The following is a 15,954-nucleotide window of genomic DNA, read 5'->3' on the forward strand; positions in this document are numbered from 1 at the left end:
CGTTCTTGTCGTGGCCTCACGAGGGTACAGGGGCTGGCCACATTTTATCTGACACGACGCCACTGGCCTTCTTGGCCACCTGGCCACACGCTGTCAACCAGCGCCCCCGGGTCCTTTTCCACCTGGCCGCTTTCCAGCCACTCTGTCCCAAATCCGTGGCGCTGTTGCGACCCAAGTGCGGGACCCGGATGTTCAGGCCAGGGGCCAAAGGCGAGGAGAGGAAGAGCCACGGGGTTTGGGGGAGGAACCAGCGCGGCTCTGACCGAGGCGGCCGCCGCGGAGATCGCCATCCGCCGCACGGGCGGCGGAACCCTGGGGACGGCGCCAGTCGTCAGCCGGCGCCCTTTCACCGCGGCCTTCCGCCGTCCCGCCGTTACCCTGGCAACGGCGCCGCCGCGGCAACGCGGAGCCCGGGCCCGGCCACAGGATGGTGAGGGGCGGCGGGGCGGTGAGGGATGGTAGGATGGTGAGGGGCGGCGGGGCAGTGAGTGATCGCAGCATGGTGAGGGGCGGCAGGACGGGGGACGCGGCGGGGAGGGCACCGCCGAGGGAGGGCCCGCTCTGACCCGACTCCTCTTTGCTCTGTGCCCAGATGCTCTCGCGGGCCAAGCCGGCCGTGGGGGGTACCCCGCCGCCGGGAGACAGGCGGAGGAAGAAAGGGAAGGAGGTGCCGCAGTTGGAAGAGCTCTTGGCCCAGAGGGACTTCACCGGCGCGATCGCCTTGCTGGAGGTGACAGGCTCCCCTCGGGAGAGCGGGATCGTCGCTGCCAGCCCTGTGCCCTCAGGGCAGCGGGGCGAGAGCACCCCTTCCCCTGCCTTGTGAGCCTCTCGCCCCTCAGGCAGCGGCACCTGTTGCTCCCTGCTTCACGGAGCCGGGTTTGGCCTGTGAGGGCTGCCTGCTGCTGCCCTTCGAAATGTGAAAGCAGCTCCACCCCAGCAGCGTCCACAGCTGTCAAACCATCCGCGCTATGATAGCCTAGTATTGCTTTGGTTATCTGTGGGGCTTTAGAAGCTGTGTCAGCTGACAAAATTCTTACATTCTTTATTCTCTGCGAAGTTTAAACAGCACGTGGGCGAGGAGGAGGAGGATGGCAACCTTTGGATCGGATACTGTGCATTTCATTTGGGTGACTACAAGAGAGCTTTGGAGGTAAGGTGGGGAAGTTCTGTTCCCGAGGTTGGAAATTGGGATGTTGTGATAAAGCAATGACAACAGGAGGAAGATGGTCTGTAATAGGGAACAGCCCTGCTAGCCAGTTAAGGTACAAATGTACAGTAATAAGGCAGATGCTGTGGGAAGCAGTTTGGATTGGGAAAAAAAAATTGTATTTTGCCTATGAAAATAGAACTTTTTAAATGTTATGTACCGACTTATTTCATACTAGGCTCAGTAGCTTAATTTGTTCCGTTGAATGTCATTGTTCATGTCCTAAATCCATCATTCCCTTTTTCCAGCTGGGTTTCCACAGTTTCGTTTTTCAGGTTTAATAATATTTCTGTCTTCATTGTGTAGCTTTTCTGTGATAGGTATAAAAAAATTCTTTCTTTAGAAGTTGATGCCCCTGACCATTTAATGTACTTTATTGCTCTTCTTTGCATTTTCTTATATTAGGTAATTCAATTAAATGAGGCAGTCTTTTTTTTTCTAAAAGCTTTAAGTCACTAAAATATATGTTAATTGTTCAAATATGTACATTTTAATGTTTGCCTCTTACAGTTCTGTTGTGTCCCTTCACTGTGAAGTGTAACTGAAGTATAGCTGGTTTTGCAGTCTTTGAACTTGCTTTCCCCAGAATCAATATTAAAAACAGATGTTAATTTAAAGTATTAACAAAAGATAATAAAAAGAAAAGAAATAGATTATAGAACAATGATGATATTTTCTCTCTTAGATAAATGGTCACATGCACAAGATGCATACATGAGGTGAAAACTCTAAAGCTTCTAAGTAAGAAAGGCACAGGGCACTCTGTCTTTTAAAAAATTGAAGAGAAAAATATCTGTTGGAGATATTAGAAATGCTCAGTGAATCAAATGGATGGTAAACAGTATAGAATGTAGAATGTACAGGACATCATGGTAAATTAATATTCATGTTTAGACCGGTGGAATTTAGATATTATGAATACAACAATCAGTTGCTGTAGTTAATTTATATCTAGACATTAGGTGTTAATAGGGAGCAAAAGTTTAAAAAGAAAATGTTCATATACAAATGAAAAATAATTTGCGATTTCTTTGAAATAAAAAAGAATTTGAAAATAAATTTGAAATAAATTCTGCTTTTTTAAATACCCAGGAGATGCTTTTATAGCCAGAGTAGATGTTACGTGTTTCCTTCAATGAAAAGGCAACTGCTTTTTTTAGATTTTCCTAGTTGGTTTTGCATGTGGTGTTTGATTCACCACTAGGTGGTGCTCTTGATTCAGGCTTTTAAAAACTGCAATATAGACATCTTTTTTCCTGGTTTTCTGCCTAAGTTGAACAATAAAAGGTTTGTATGATTTGTAGTTTGATTGATTGTGTATGTTTTAAGTGAGAGATCATAGGGCTTGTCTTCCCGGATTTAATACTGTTTTTTTGCACAGTGATAAGTCCTGATAGCTTTGTCATTTTTCTGGTGGCATGTGGGAAATGAGCCTGTGCATCTCAACCTAATTTCTTTGGGGCCAGAACACTCTAGTTTTAATTTCTAAGGCTGTAGGTCTCATTCCACCGTGGAGGCTGAGCTGCCTTTCAGTTATTGACTTCCATGTTGAAATGTAAAATGCTGTTATCTCATATGCTATGTTGCAGGGGTGTTGTTGCTGTATTCTCAAGGACAAATTCCTTGATAATCTATACCCTTGAGATCTTCGAGCACTCTTTGGGGAGTGCCAAAAGCACTGTAAATAAAATACTGTGGGTCAAAGATTCTGCTGAATTATCCAGAATGGCATTGCACATAATAGAAATTATTTACACTGCTATGTTCCTGCAAGTGACAACACATAGTGTGTGCCAGTGTATTAAGAGTTCATGGTTTGTATTCCTGTTCATGGTTTGTACCTGATGAAATCACAGAAATCACACTGTTCAATGCTTTTATTAATGATGATACTTCCATGGTGAGCTGGGTGTGTTAGTTGCGTAGCAACTTTTGGGTAAGCTTGGGAATTGTGGCCATCGTGCACCACCGGGAGAAAAAGGGAAGAAATGAAAAACACACAGACATCCATTCCAGCTCCAGGAATATATTCAGAGAGAATGACAGCAAAATCTGTCACATTCATGTGAGAGAATTCACATTCTCTTATCACAAGCACACCAACAACAGTTAGGTATCCTCTAGGTAGAGCACTAACCTCAGCTTCACTAGGGTTATACTTTCCCCCTTTTAACAGCAGATGCCTTTCTCAAGGGTTATGCCACTGCCACTGGTCTGGTGGGATCATCCCTTCTGCTGTACCCCAGTTTACAAATGATATTGCAATGGGCTTGACTCTTCCAGCAGTCATGGTGCAGTTCTTCCTGGGGGACTGACTAACTTCCTTCATGGACAAGCTTATTTTTACTGAGTAGCTCATGTCTTCCTGGCATCATATGGCAACCAGAGCTTCCCTAGTATATGATGACATCTAATTATTTTTCTGGAATCATCCATATCTCGTGTCCATAATGGAGAAAAACCCATCTGTCTTTCTGCAGCTGCTGCTGCTTGTTCATAGCTCTAATCTAAAATCTTCTGAAAATTTTCCCAGTGTCACCCAAGTACCAGAATTAGAGCATCAGGCCAATTATTCTTTGTCTGAGCTGCTTGGTCTTATAAATTGAATCAGCTGGAGCCTTAAAAAATGAGGTTTTGGGGTTTTTTTATATCTGTGCCCATATCTATATACATATATTAAAAAAATTACTAGACAACTTACCATGGGCAGGTGCACTTCTTGGTTGGATTCAAGAACAATTTCAAGCTTGCAGTCTGCACCCTCTGCTTCAAGGCATACAGCATACTGGCATGGTGCAGCTGCTGGCCATGGTAATGCCATTTTGGCTCATCAACTGCACACATGAGAGCAAAGACTGACCCCTGGGCTACAGCCTTCAATGCATTGTTTCTGTCAAAATCCTACAACCAGCCAGCAGCAGTCTCTCCAATCTGCCACCTTTCTCCTGGCAGAGAAGTAGGAGCTATTCCACCACTTCACTGAACAGGACCTCCTGCCAGCTTGGCTCAGGATAATTTTAGTCAAACAGTAAGTCAGGGAAGGACCAGGGCTGCACTAGGGTAATTGTTCATCCATGAGCAGTATCTGGTCATGCTTGAGTAATTCTGTGAGAAGTGTGAGAATACCGGTACACTTCAGTTCCTGATAGCTGAAAATAGAAAGTAAAAAGTGGGTTTTTTTAGCTCTGGGAGTTCTCTAGGCCTCTCTATGATGACTGTAGCCAGGTTATGGTAAGTATCTCATTTGAGCACATATGGAGCAGCCATATATGTTGGCTTGTTTATTGGCTCTTCAGCATCTGTGTTTATGGGCTTGAAGAATTCAGACAAGTAATGAGGGCATTGAGTTGGCCCTCTGCATTGTTAGTATGTGTCCATAGTTGTAGACAATCGATCTGGCAGCCTGCTTTTGAGGAAAACTGCATGTGTCTAGTGATAGAGGCATGAGGAGGAGGAGAGTAAAATAGCAAGGAGTTGTTAGTGCTTCTGGATGGCAAAAGTATGCCTCAGGTTGACTCTTAGGACAGGTTTGAGAGTTTTTTGGGGTTTTTTTGTTTGGTTTTTTTTTTTTTTTTTTGGTTTGTTGGTTTATTTAGAAAGGAGGGGGGGAAGTTCTTGTGAAGTAGTCTTTGAGAGACTTATGTTGAATGGCTTTCAGTGAGGAAAGGGGCAATAGCACATAGTCCAGACACATGGCCCAGAACTACAGGATAAGGAGCACTAATAGTCCTAATTTTTATTTACTGTTTCCACAGAGTCACATTGGTACTGCTAGAACACTCTTTATATATTGCTTACTTGGAATGGCCAAGCCAGAACATGACTTGTGTTTATGCACTTTGTCTTTTCTAATTAATCTGCCTGAAGCCCTAGTCAAAAGAGACCTTTGGGTGCATTTAATCTGAATGAATTTTGAAAGGTTCCAGATGGTCCCAATAAACAGCAGTGGCCTATATCTCAGAGCTCCATGACAGGCCTACGTCAAGATTAAACTGGCCTCAGTAGGAAAGGTTGGCCTCTATGTTTTATTTTTAAAATATTAATCATTATTATTATTATATTTATTATGTTTGTGTTTATTTATTGTAAATATTATTGGACAGCTAGTCCCTGAACTACTAGCAAGACTGAGCTGGCTATTAAGGGTGCTTTTAAGATACTGGTAAGGACCAGTATCTTCTCTGTTTGGGAGTGCAGCTTACTTTTATTTGGCAGCAAAAAAATTAATTCTTTATGCTTGCACACTTTAAACTTTATTTTTGTCAGCATGTTTGCGCTCCTGGGATTTGCTGTCCTTTGGGCATGACTTATTTTATCTCATTCTGTATATATATATATCTGTCCTTTTTCCCAGAGGTAAGAAGTCTCCCACCCACAGAGGCTCAATCTGCTAAACTCTCCCTAGGTAGAGGGGACTTCCAATTCATGTTAGGGGAACAAGTACAGAGTCAAAGGGATGTTTTGCTGGGAGGGATGAGCAGCTTGCAGTGATCTGGAGTACATGGATGACATTCCTTCAGCAGGTCTTGTGAGAACCTTGAGTGACCCTGCCTGCTTTGCCTTATGCTTCCTGCCTTCATGGCTGGATGGAGATCAGGAGCACCAGCAGCAGGCACTTCCATTGGGATGGTCCTTCCTAGGAATTTATCAGAACTGTGACACAGGAAAAATGGCATTTAGAGATCTCCATGCCTCTGTTTTTAGCACCTGTTGTTACTCTGAGGAAAGATGCTTATCTTCAGGAATATAATTGTTTAGTGGCTGCAAAGTTTTTTTGTTTAAAAAAAGTAGAAGGAAAGATTAATCTGTTAAGTTTTTGCTGTTTCACAGATAACAAGAAATGAAGCTGTTTCTGTAGCAGAATTAAAGGATATATAATCAATGTGGATGTGTAAAAAATATCAGAATATGCTTTTTAGAGCCTTTCTATAGCTGTTGGCTGTAAATCTTAAAATGGGAAATGGTAAAGTTAGGAACGGGTTATTAATATTTACTACAAATGACTAATCTTCGTCTGTAAGGAGATCTTGAATTTGCCCAATACTGATTTATAGGCTTGCATTTTAATGCAGTGGTCTCCAAACAATTTTGCTATACCCCTATTAGTAAAAAATTTTTGAGTACACACCCCCAATGTATATACACATATCTATACATTTATAAATTATATACATGTACCACTGTACTAATATGTAATTATAAAACATACACAAAATTAGGAACTAAAAAAAAATGTGATAAAAATAAACACAATTTAAAAATACTTTAGTTATTAGTAGTACAAAAAAATTTTCTTCCTGCACTTGATATTATTATATTGCATAACTCAGACTTAACACACACTTCCACATGTTTAATATACACTAAGACACTATCTACAGGTTTACAAAAACACATTTAACGCTTGCTCCAGTAAGTATTCACAAAGAGATTTCCCTGGTGATTATGGCTCCCAGGCTTTGACTGGAGGAGAACTTAGGAAAGCAACAGAAGTTGGTTATATTGATGCTTTTATAGCTTACATATATTGGGGCTTATATATGTAAATAATATTTTTGCTATAATGCATTTACAGTATAAATATGTTTTATATCTCTGTAACTTCAGTATTAACAGAAATCTTGCTTATATGTGATGATTTATGGCACTGCTTGTCCCTGTGGTCTGTTACAGTGTTGCAAACAAAAAAGTAGGGACATAGCTTAAAATAATAGTTTTGTTGTAAGGACTGCAGTGAACTTCAGAATAAATTGTTTGATCTCAGTAATTCAATGATACATTATAAAATTGTGGAAGAAAGAATTATATTTAATACAAGTATGTGCTATTACACATTTTTTAAAAAATCAACCCTCTCTTCTGTTACAGGAATATGAGGCTTTAACCAAGCAAGCAACTTGCAATCCAGATGTTTGGGTGAACCTTGCCTGTACATACTTCTTTCTGGGGATGTACACACAAGCAGAACAAGCAGCCTTGAAAGGTGAGATGTATGGCTCTGTTGGAAAAGACTGCTTATTGATTTGAACACTTAAAGTAATTTCAGACAAAGTATGCAATAAAGGATACTTTAGAGCAAAGTTTTTTGGGCTTGGGGTTTTGTTTGGGGGTTAGTTAATTTTAACTTTCATTTAACGGGAGAATTATCATGCAGTTTCCTTCCTAAAAATACCTTGGGCATATGGAGCAGCTGGAACTAAAATAAGCATCTGGAAAATAGTTTCTCTTATTAATTTCTAAATACAAAACCCAGCATATGCCAACCAACAACAAAAGGTTACTTTTCTTTTGACTGCTTCTGTGTCCCTGAGCCAGCGCAGATGAAGCAAATTAAGCCAGTGAAATTATTATAAAACAAATAAGCATCTGAGAGAACTAACCATTCTCCCTGATGAAGACAAGAGCTCTGTTTACGTAGTTTGAATGACTTAGTAGGTGGTCTCATTGCCTTATAAGTCAGATGTTAGGTATCTGATTCTTCAAGGCATGGAGTTCAATAGTCACATTATTACAGTTCTACTTTAATCTGAACATGCATGGGATCATTCAAAGAGGAGAAATGAAAATTGGATTCCAGAGAAATTTTTGCTGCCTAAAAATGTTTCTGTAGTTTAACTTTGTTGCCCATCACTTTTTATATATCTTAGTGATTTATATTGTTTTCTATAACCATAGTATCTCAGTGTGTTTTAAGTAGAATTAAGAGTAGTGATATCCCACTCAACTTCTGACCCTTGCCTTCTTAGGATAAAACTCTTATTGAAGGATGGGTTTTCTCCTTTCTTTCATTAGTCTTCTTGTCTTGAGCTGCAGAATAGAGTAGGAAGAAAATAATAGTGTGCTTTCTTCTGCTGTGAAAGAGTGCCTTCCAAAAGGACAATTTTGTAACATTAAAAAAAAAGAATTAGGTTCTCATATCCCTTTAAAATCCTCAGAAAGATCATGCTGAGCTTGAGTCCCACAACTGGAAATGTTTCTTTTATTTTCACTTGTAAAAAAATTTGATGTAGGGCTTCGTGATTTGTATTGTTCAAGAGGTGTGTAAATTTCTAATATTCACAAATAATTTAATCTTTAACGTACCACAAATTTGAGATTTGGAGATTGCAACCTAAAATTTGAAGTGAATCTAAAAATAAATGGGCAATAGAGCTTTGAGGTGTCACTGTGACCTAGAGCATGGAGGAAGCAAGCAGCTGCGTCCTGTACCAGTTGGAGCCATTGTCATCAGCTTCACATCTTGTGAGTTACAGTAATCCATTCTAGAGATGACAGATACAGAGCTGGCATGCACATTTATTAACTGTGAGCTGGAGGGGAGGGAAGGTTAGTGTTTGTCCTGCCCCTTCAGATTAGTTAGTAATAGTACAGTGAGTGGCAGAGTAAGGGGTGCAGTTAGTGATATTTGGGTGCTGGAGGCAGGGGTAGGAATATTAAGAAAGCAAGAGCAGGACGGAGTGTAGCTGAGGGAGGGAACAGAAAATAATGGAGTGGTCACATTAGTTCAGTTCCTGATCAGTTCCTGATTTTACATAATTGTTTAAGAAGAACAGCATGCGAGTTTTTATAATGACATGCTAAACCTTTCTTGTGAGTACTGTAATCTGGTAATTTCTGGCTACTTAAGCTTGGTGGGAAGCAGTCACATCTGAGGATTTGTAATGCTTGTCCTTTCTCCACTGAAAGCTTTTAAGTGTGGTATATTCCCTTTTCAGTCTTTCTTATATTGAATTTAAACCATTTCATTTTTACTTAAGTCAGATCTTTTTTTTAACAATTTAGGATTGCATAAGTGGTGGCTGTTTGCAATATAGTATTGACAGCTGAGGCCATATCATTTTGTGCTCTCTTCCACAGTTTTGCAAAGACCTTGAAGAAAAATAAACATACTTCCTTTGAACAGGAAAAGTCTTTAGAAGAACACCATTTATCCAATACTGCCTTGAATACCACTGAAAAAAAATGATAGGTGTTAATATTAGGCTCTTTACCATTGCTATTTTGGGATTATTTTGCCTGAATTTTTATATAGTGTGTGCTGTTTATTGCTGCAGTTATGCTAAACCCCTGAAAGTAGCATACTGCTAAAACAATTAAGGGAAACTAATTTAGTTTCAGCTATAGTTCTAAATTTCTACAGTGACACAATCTCTGTGTGAAAGGGAGTATAAATATCAGCTAGCTTTCTGGAATAAGTTTTCCACACAAACATGTAAATATCTTGAAATCAAATCAAGTTCTTTCTTGCCATATACTGGTGTTGTTGCTAAAGGAAATTGTTGTTAACCATCATTCCATTAATGAGGAAAATTTTGCAGGATACTTAAAATTTAGGAAACTATCATTAAAAGACATGAGGTAATTAACATATTCATACAGATACATAGTCCACAATCTCTTGTGGAGCAAGATTTTATCTTTATTTTATAATAGATGTGAGTTGATCTCTTGGCTCGTTGTTATTTAATTCAAACTTCATGGAATAGAGGGGATGGGGAGGTCATTAAGGACTGCCAGCATAGTTTCACCAAGGGCAAGTTCTGCCTGACCAACTTAGTGGCTTTCAGTGATAGAGTGACTCCTTCAGTGGGCAAGGGAAGGGCTATGGATGTAATTTATCTGGACTTCTGTAAAGCTTTTGACATGGTTCTTCACAAAATTCTTCTCTCAAAATTGTATAGATATGGATTTGATGGGATAGACTGTTAGGTGGATTAAGAATTGTTCAGACAGATCCAGAGGGTAGTGATCAACAGCTCAGAGTCCCAATGGGCCCAAGTGACCAGTGGTGTCCCTCAGGGGTCTGTATTGGGACCAGTGTTATCTCATATCATCATTAATGACACAGATGAAGGGATCAAGTGCACCTTCAGCAGGTTTGCAGATAGCACCAAGCTGAGTGGTGCTCTTCACTCACCTGAAGGATGGGATGCCAGCCATAGGGATCTGAACAGGCTTGAGAGGTCGATCTGTGAGAACATTAAGAAGTTCAGCACAACCGAGTGCAAGGTGCTGCACCTGGGTTGGGGCAACCCCTGGTATCAACACCAGCTGGGGGATGAAGGGATCAAAGTCAGTCCTGCCAAGAAGGACTTGAGAGTGCAGGTGGACAAGAGGCTGGACATGACCCAGCAATGGCACTCACAGCACAGAAAGCCAATTGTGTCCTGGGCTGCATCCAAAGGAGCATGGGCAGCAGGATGAAGGAGGGGATTCCGCCCCTTTGCTCTGTTCTGGTGAGACCCCATCTGTGGTGCTGCATCCAGCTCTGGGGTCCTCAGCATAGGAAGGACATGGACCTGCTGGAGCAAGTCCAGAGTAGGCCACTAAAATGATGAGAGGGATGGAGCACCTTTCCTATAAGGAAAGGCAAAGATAATTGGATTTTTCAACTTGGAGAACAAAAGGGTTCAGGGGACCTCATTCAGGCTTTCCAGTACCTAGACAAGACTTAAAAGAGAACTGAACAAAGACCATTAACACAGGCATGTAGTGATAGGACAAGGAGGAATAGCTTTTAACTGAGAGTAGGTTTAGATTAGATACAAGGAAGAAATTCTTTACTGTGGAGGTGGTGAGGGGTTGCCCAGAGAAGTTCTGTCCCTAGAAATGTTCAAAGCCAGGCTGAACAGGGTCTTGAGTAACCTGGTCTAGTGAAAGGTGTTCATGGCTACAGCAGGGGAGTTGGAATTAGGTATCTTTAAGGTCCCTTCCAATCTAAGCCATTCTGTGATTCTCTCGGGAAAGAATAAGTCTGAATATCAGAAGTCATATAAAAAAGAATTACTGCAAATATAACCTAAGAAGTAAAGCAAAAAGGCAATAAAGAAAAATCTCTCCTTGAAGGTTTTTCATTACAATTCTGTTTTACCTCCTCTAGGCTTTCTTCCACATTCCTTTCAGATGTTTCTGGCTTCTCCTTTTCCCCTGTTGTCTGCTCACATTGCAGTTACTAATGTTCCTGGTTCTGAAGTGAAGGTAGAGTTACTTCCAAGTCAGCTACTGTTGTTTTGTAGCCATCCCATAGTGAAGCTGCCAAGTGATGCTTTGCTGACTCCTTTTGCATCTGTGTCCTCATACATTGGCTGAACGCGTTTTCTGTGCTGTGAGCCAATCTTGTCTTGAGAGAATGAGGCTTAAACTTTTGATCTTGATTTAGTATATAATAACAACAAATTATTATTTTTTTATTATAAAAATGAATACTCTTATGTTGCATTCACAGTTCTTTACTTTGCAAAGGCCAAAGAACAGAAACTCAGCCTGGCACACTTGGACTGTGATCCCGACAACTGATCTGATTGTTTAGAAGCTGGCATAGTGCTTTCAGAAGCTGTTGGCTTGCATTAGGAAAGAAGTTAAGAACTAAAGCATAAGAACTAAAATTGTTCTTTTAAACCACAAAATGTGCACATAAGTGGGGCTACAGTTAAGTCTGTTATGAAAAACAGTCTTTTCAGGATAAATGGAATCTTAGAATTAAATTTAAGATTCATGCACAGACAGGGTTGTATTGCTGAACCATTCATTAAAGTTGGGGTTTTTTTTATCCCTTCCAATTTTTGATGGGAAAAGTTTTGTAATTACTTTGCTTCTTCACATCTCTGCATGTGTCAGATGTGAATGTGGTTTTAGTGAACAGAGAACTCATTTTACAGCCTTTATTGAAACAAGTAATATTGTACAAAAGCAGAACAGAGATGGGTTAGTAAGAACAATGACCTTTTCCAAATCAGTTTTGCTTATTTGTGAAATAATGTTTTTCAGGTGTGAAATAGTTGTCACCAGTGAAAATGTTCAGTTACAAGCAGGCACAGAACAGTTACTGGGTTTTCCTTTTCTTAGGATTGTATGTTCACCTACATGATTTTATCTGCTTTGTTGCTTGTACCCTCTGTCTTGAGAACAGTATTTGTTTTTGGTGCATTTTAGCTGAGGTTTTGAACCAGCTGTTTCATATATGAAACTTTCAAAGTCACAAGTGAAAAGATCACATGTTTAAACTCTAAAAGCTACTAACCTTATTTTCTTGTTAAGTATAGTGGAAGCTACAGCCCAGGAGTAATTAATTTGATGATCTTTAATTTACTTTGTGCTTAGTATGACTGAAATTAAATGTGTGTGTATTGCAAGTAACTGAACATAGCTGAACTGCCATTTAAGTTTTGTGGGAATGGGAAAATTTCAGTGAATATCCTCTGTAAATTTCATTCAAGAAAATTCTGAACAGTTGAGCTGTTTAAATGGGTGTAAGTGTAAACCTCACTACTGGCCCACGGGTTTTTTTTAACATTTTTTCCCATTCCCTTTCATTTTCCCCTCCACCAGTGAAACTTTGGTTTTGAGACACAGAGGGCTTCATTCAGCTACTATGTTCAGATAAGCAGAGCATTTTTTCTCAGGAACAAGGAGAATAAGGTTTCCTCTGGTCATATTTTCTACTGTCAGGATGGATCCTTCTAAGCCCTGCTCCATCCCTACCAGCTCCTGCTAGGTGTGTTTAACGTGTGTTCTATGCCTGTTGATGTGTGAAGTGCTGCTATAGAATATGCATTACGTGCTAGATGGGATTTGTTAATGCTGGATGCATGGCCAGCAGTGCCTTGCACTCTTATGAGAGGGCACAAATTCCAGATTGTCCATGACTCTATTTCATCATCTTTTTACTGCCTGAGACAGTAGCATGGAACCCACCAAGAATCTGAGCTGCCATTTCTAGTGAGTTTGACGTTTTGTTTAATAACTAGTGAAGACGTCTTCAACAATGTCTTCGTTCTTACTGTAGTTGCTTATTTTATTTTCTACAAATACTTCAGTAGGTGCCTGTCAGTGTCAGCACATAAAAATATGCAGAACACTTTTAATATCTATGACAGCTATGACACTAGTGCCTGGAAAAACAGCACTGGTCATGACAAAAATTCTGGCAAAGGAATATCAATGCGTTTCCTAGGTGGAAATATATCTCATCCAGCTACTTCAGTGCTTGAGTACAAGGCAATACTAGACCTGAAGCAGGGTCCAGTTTGTTGCCATGCAGCATTGTCATAATGTACCTTATGATCCCAAGATTGCTTAGTACTGATTTAAAAAAAAAAAAAAAAAAAAAAAGAGTAGAGTCATTGTCTTGAAAAAGTAGAACAGGAAAAGGAGATTATGCTTTCTGGTAGTATTAATAGATCAGTGACAATGAAATTCAGTAGCAGCAGAGAATAATAAAAAAAAACAAACTAATGTCCCTTAAAAATCATTGACTCTGATGAGGCAGTTGTATCATTTCCTGCTCCAGTGATTGACAGTGTCTTTATCCAATATTCATGACCCCATTCTTTCTGAAAACTAATCTGACCTTGTTCATATGTTTCCTTATCTTCCGTAAAGAATGCATTTGGCACCAAAAGAAAAGAAACTGCTGATATTGAATGTTTCCATATTTCTGCTTACTATATTGACAGAGCTAGATTTGTCTGGGGTTTTAAGCAACTTATTTTAAAGAATATCAGATAGCTGGTATCATATAATATCTTACAAAGCAGGACACTTTTCCACCCTCCATATATCCATGCACACCATCAAAACTCAGATTTCATCTTTCACCTGTTTTTAAGTGTTAAATAATGTGAGCTAACGTTCCAGTTTTTGCCAAGAAGTAAATAACAATTTTGATGTCAGCTTAGATGCCAGGTTTGAAAGGGCAGCCTTCACTCACTGTTTGACCAGTGAAACAAAAATTCCTTGATTTAGATTCTTGACAGTATTGCTTGCAAGTCACAATTTTCACTGTGAAATTAATGCTAAAACACACTCAAAAGGAAAAAAAAAAAAAAAGGAAAACCTACTCAAAAAAGATATGTTATTTTCAGTATAAATCCCACAATCTGTCCTGCTTGTATTTTTGGAGTCTTTGATGACCAAATGTTTTGAATGGTGAAGGATGGTTGTGGTTGAAGTTTCTCACAAAAGCACATGTATGGTCCATGTGCAACCCTCCTAAACTTTGATATTAAAACCTATCAATTAATTCTAGGGAACATGTAGAGTGAAGAGCGTACATCTAAATTAAGGTACTCTCACTTACTAACTCAGTGGCTGAAATGTGCATGCTATTGTGTCAGTTATACTACTACAGCTGCCTATGCAATATTTATTGTAGATCAGAAACTTTCTGTTACTTAATAAAGATCCTAATTCCCACATATATCCTAAACTGAAGACAATTTAGCTTCCTAACAACTTGATGCTCTGTTAGAAGTATCTTACAAGATGTTGTGGTCTTGTGAGAGTGCTTTCATGCCACCTTTGTGTTTTGGACTTCTATTCTAGTAGCTCTTTAAAGATACAATTAACTGTCCTAATTTTTCCAGGAATGTGGTTAAATACAACAGTTTGCTAAGGGAAAAAGGGAAGAAATAGTTGTTGTACTTACTAGAAGTAGGTGGGCAGCCTTGTGCTGCCAATCTTATCAGAATGGCCTGGGTTTTGGCACTGTCCACTGTCTTATGAAGTTTACTTACTATGTGGAGAAAGAATAAGAAATCTGCAAATCTCTTGCTAAATTGCTTAAAAAAATAAATTCTGTCTTCAGGGGGTGATGGGGAAGAGGGATTGGTGGTTTGAGCCCTTTTATGGTTTAGGATGTCAGAAGAATTACAGCCTTGTGTTACAGGCTATTGCTGTGCTAACTCTGCACTTTTGTGGCCTTATAAACACAGTAAGTAATTCTGCTTTTTGTAAAGATTCCATGTACACCCCTTCTGTGGAACATAGTTTGCCATCTGGTTGGTCTGAGCAAGAATGAGAGTGCTCATTAGGCTAGGAAAAGTACAGGAAACAAGGGAAGGCTTTTTGGAACATTGCTTGCAAAAGAAATGAATAGCTCTGTTTGATCAGGACATTTGTCACTCTTGGTGAAGCAAAAGGCTCTAGTGACTAAAAACTCTGCAGTTTACAATTTGTGTCATATGGAGTGAAATCAATGGAATTCCTAATCCTGCTGGAGCAAGAAATTTCATTAACTTTACTGGCTCTAGTAAGAAAATACCCCTCTTAAGTCTCTTGCCATATCTTGGTTTGAATCTTATCTGCTCTGGCTGTAGAATTCTTTTGTATGCCTTTCATTCTTAAGGACAGAAGAAATATTAGAGGTATAATGTAATGTGCATGACTAACAAAATGGTAGCAGCACTGGGTTTTTCAATACACTAGAAGTTGTCGAGATTCCTGGAATTATAAATCTAAACTTATTTCAAATGTGACACATATAGAAGGAGCCTTGAGTTTATCTGTTGCTACTTTTTATTTTGAAAAAGTGCTATGCTTATGTGTCACAAAAAAAAACAACCCAGAGAATTATTGAGAAATTGCTGTAGGGAAATGATAATGTGATTCATAGAAGTTTTAAGGTTCATTGAAGGTAGAGGCCAATGAAAAATTATTTTCAACTGGAATTTAAAAAGAAATAGTCAAGGAATGAAGATAGGAATGAGAAAGACCTCTAAACCACTCTAAAATTTGTAGAACCTCCCCTAAGGCATGACCTGCAAAGGGCTCTCAGTGAAGAACTGTACTTGGGCTAGTTAATGAAAGAATAGGGGTGCATTCATGTCTATTGAGAAAGAAAGTTAAAAATATGAAGAGATACCCTGTGAGTAGTTCATTACAATAATCCATACTGAATTTTCCTTTCAGCACCTAAGAGTGGTCTCCAGAACCGTTTACTCTTTCACCTGGCACATAAGGTATGATGT

The 15,954-nt window shown here is 39.6% G+C and overlaps 1 protein-coding gene across 5 annotated transcripts in view; it reads left to right on the forward strand.

Moving 5' to 3' along the window:
- The first annotated feature begins 344 nt into the window (after positions 1-344).
- The window catches only part of IFT56 (intraflagellar transport 56), a 45,758-nt gene continuing 30,148 nt past the window's right edge, over positions 345-15,954 (forward strand). For 3 of the 5 annotated variants that reach the window (XM_053978859.1, XM_053978860.1, XM_053978864.1), the window contains exons 1-5: positions 348-430; positions 593-730; positions 1,058-1,150; positions 7,076-7,190; positions 15,896-15,945. In XM_053978859.1, coding sequence (XP_053834834.1) covers positions 428-430; positions 593-730; positions 1,058-1,150; positions 7,076-7,190; positions 15,896-15,945 — 399 coding nt within the window. In that variant the 5' untranslated portion in view covers positions 348-427. Of the gene's footprint in view, positions 431-592; positions 731-1,057; positions 1,151-6,038; positions 6,099-7,075; positions 7,191-15,895; positions 15,946-15,954 lie in introns of those variants that run through there. The other 2 variants (XM_053978863.1, XM_053978861.1) reach the window with 2 other exon arrangements.

This window comes from Vidua macroura, chromosome 5, assembly GCF_024509145.1.
Source record: "Vidua macroura isolate BioBank_ID:100142 chromosome 5, ASM2450914v1, whole genome shotgun sequence".
Taxonomy (NCBI): Eukaryota; Metazoa; Chordata; class Aves; order Passeriformes; family Viduidae; genus Vidua; species Vidua macroura.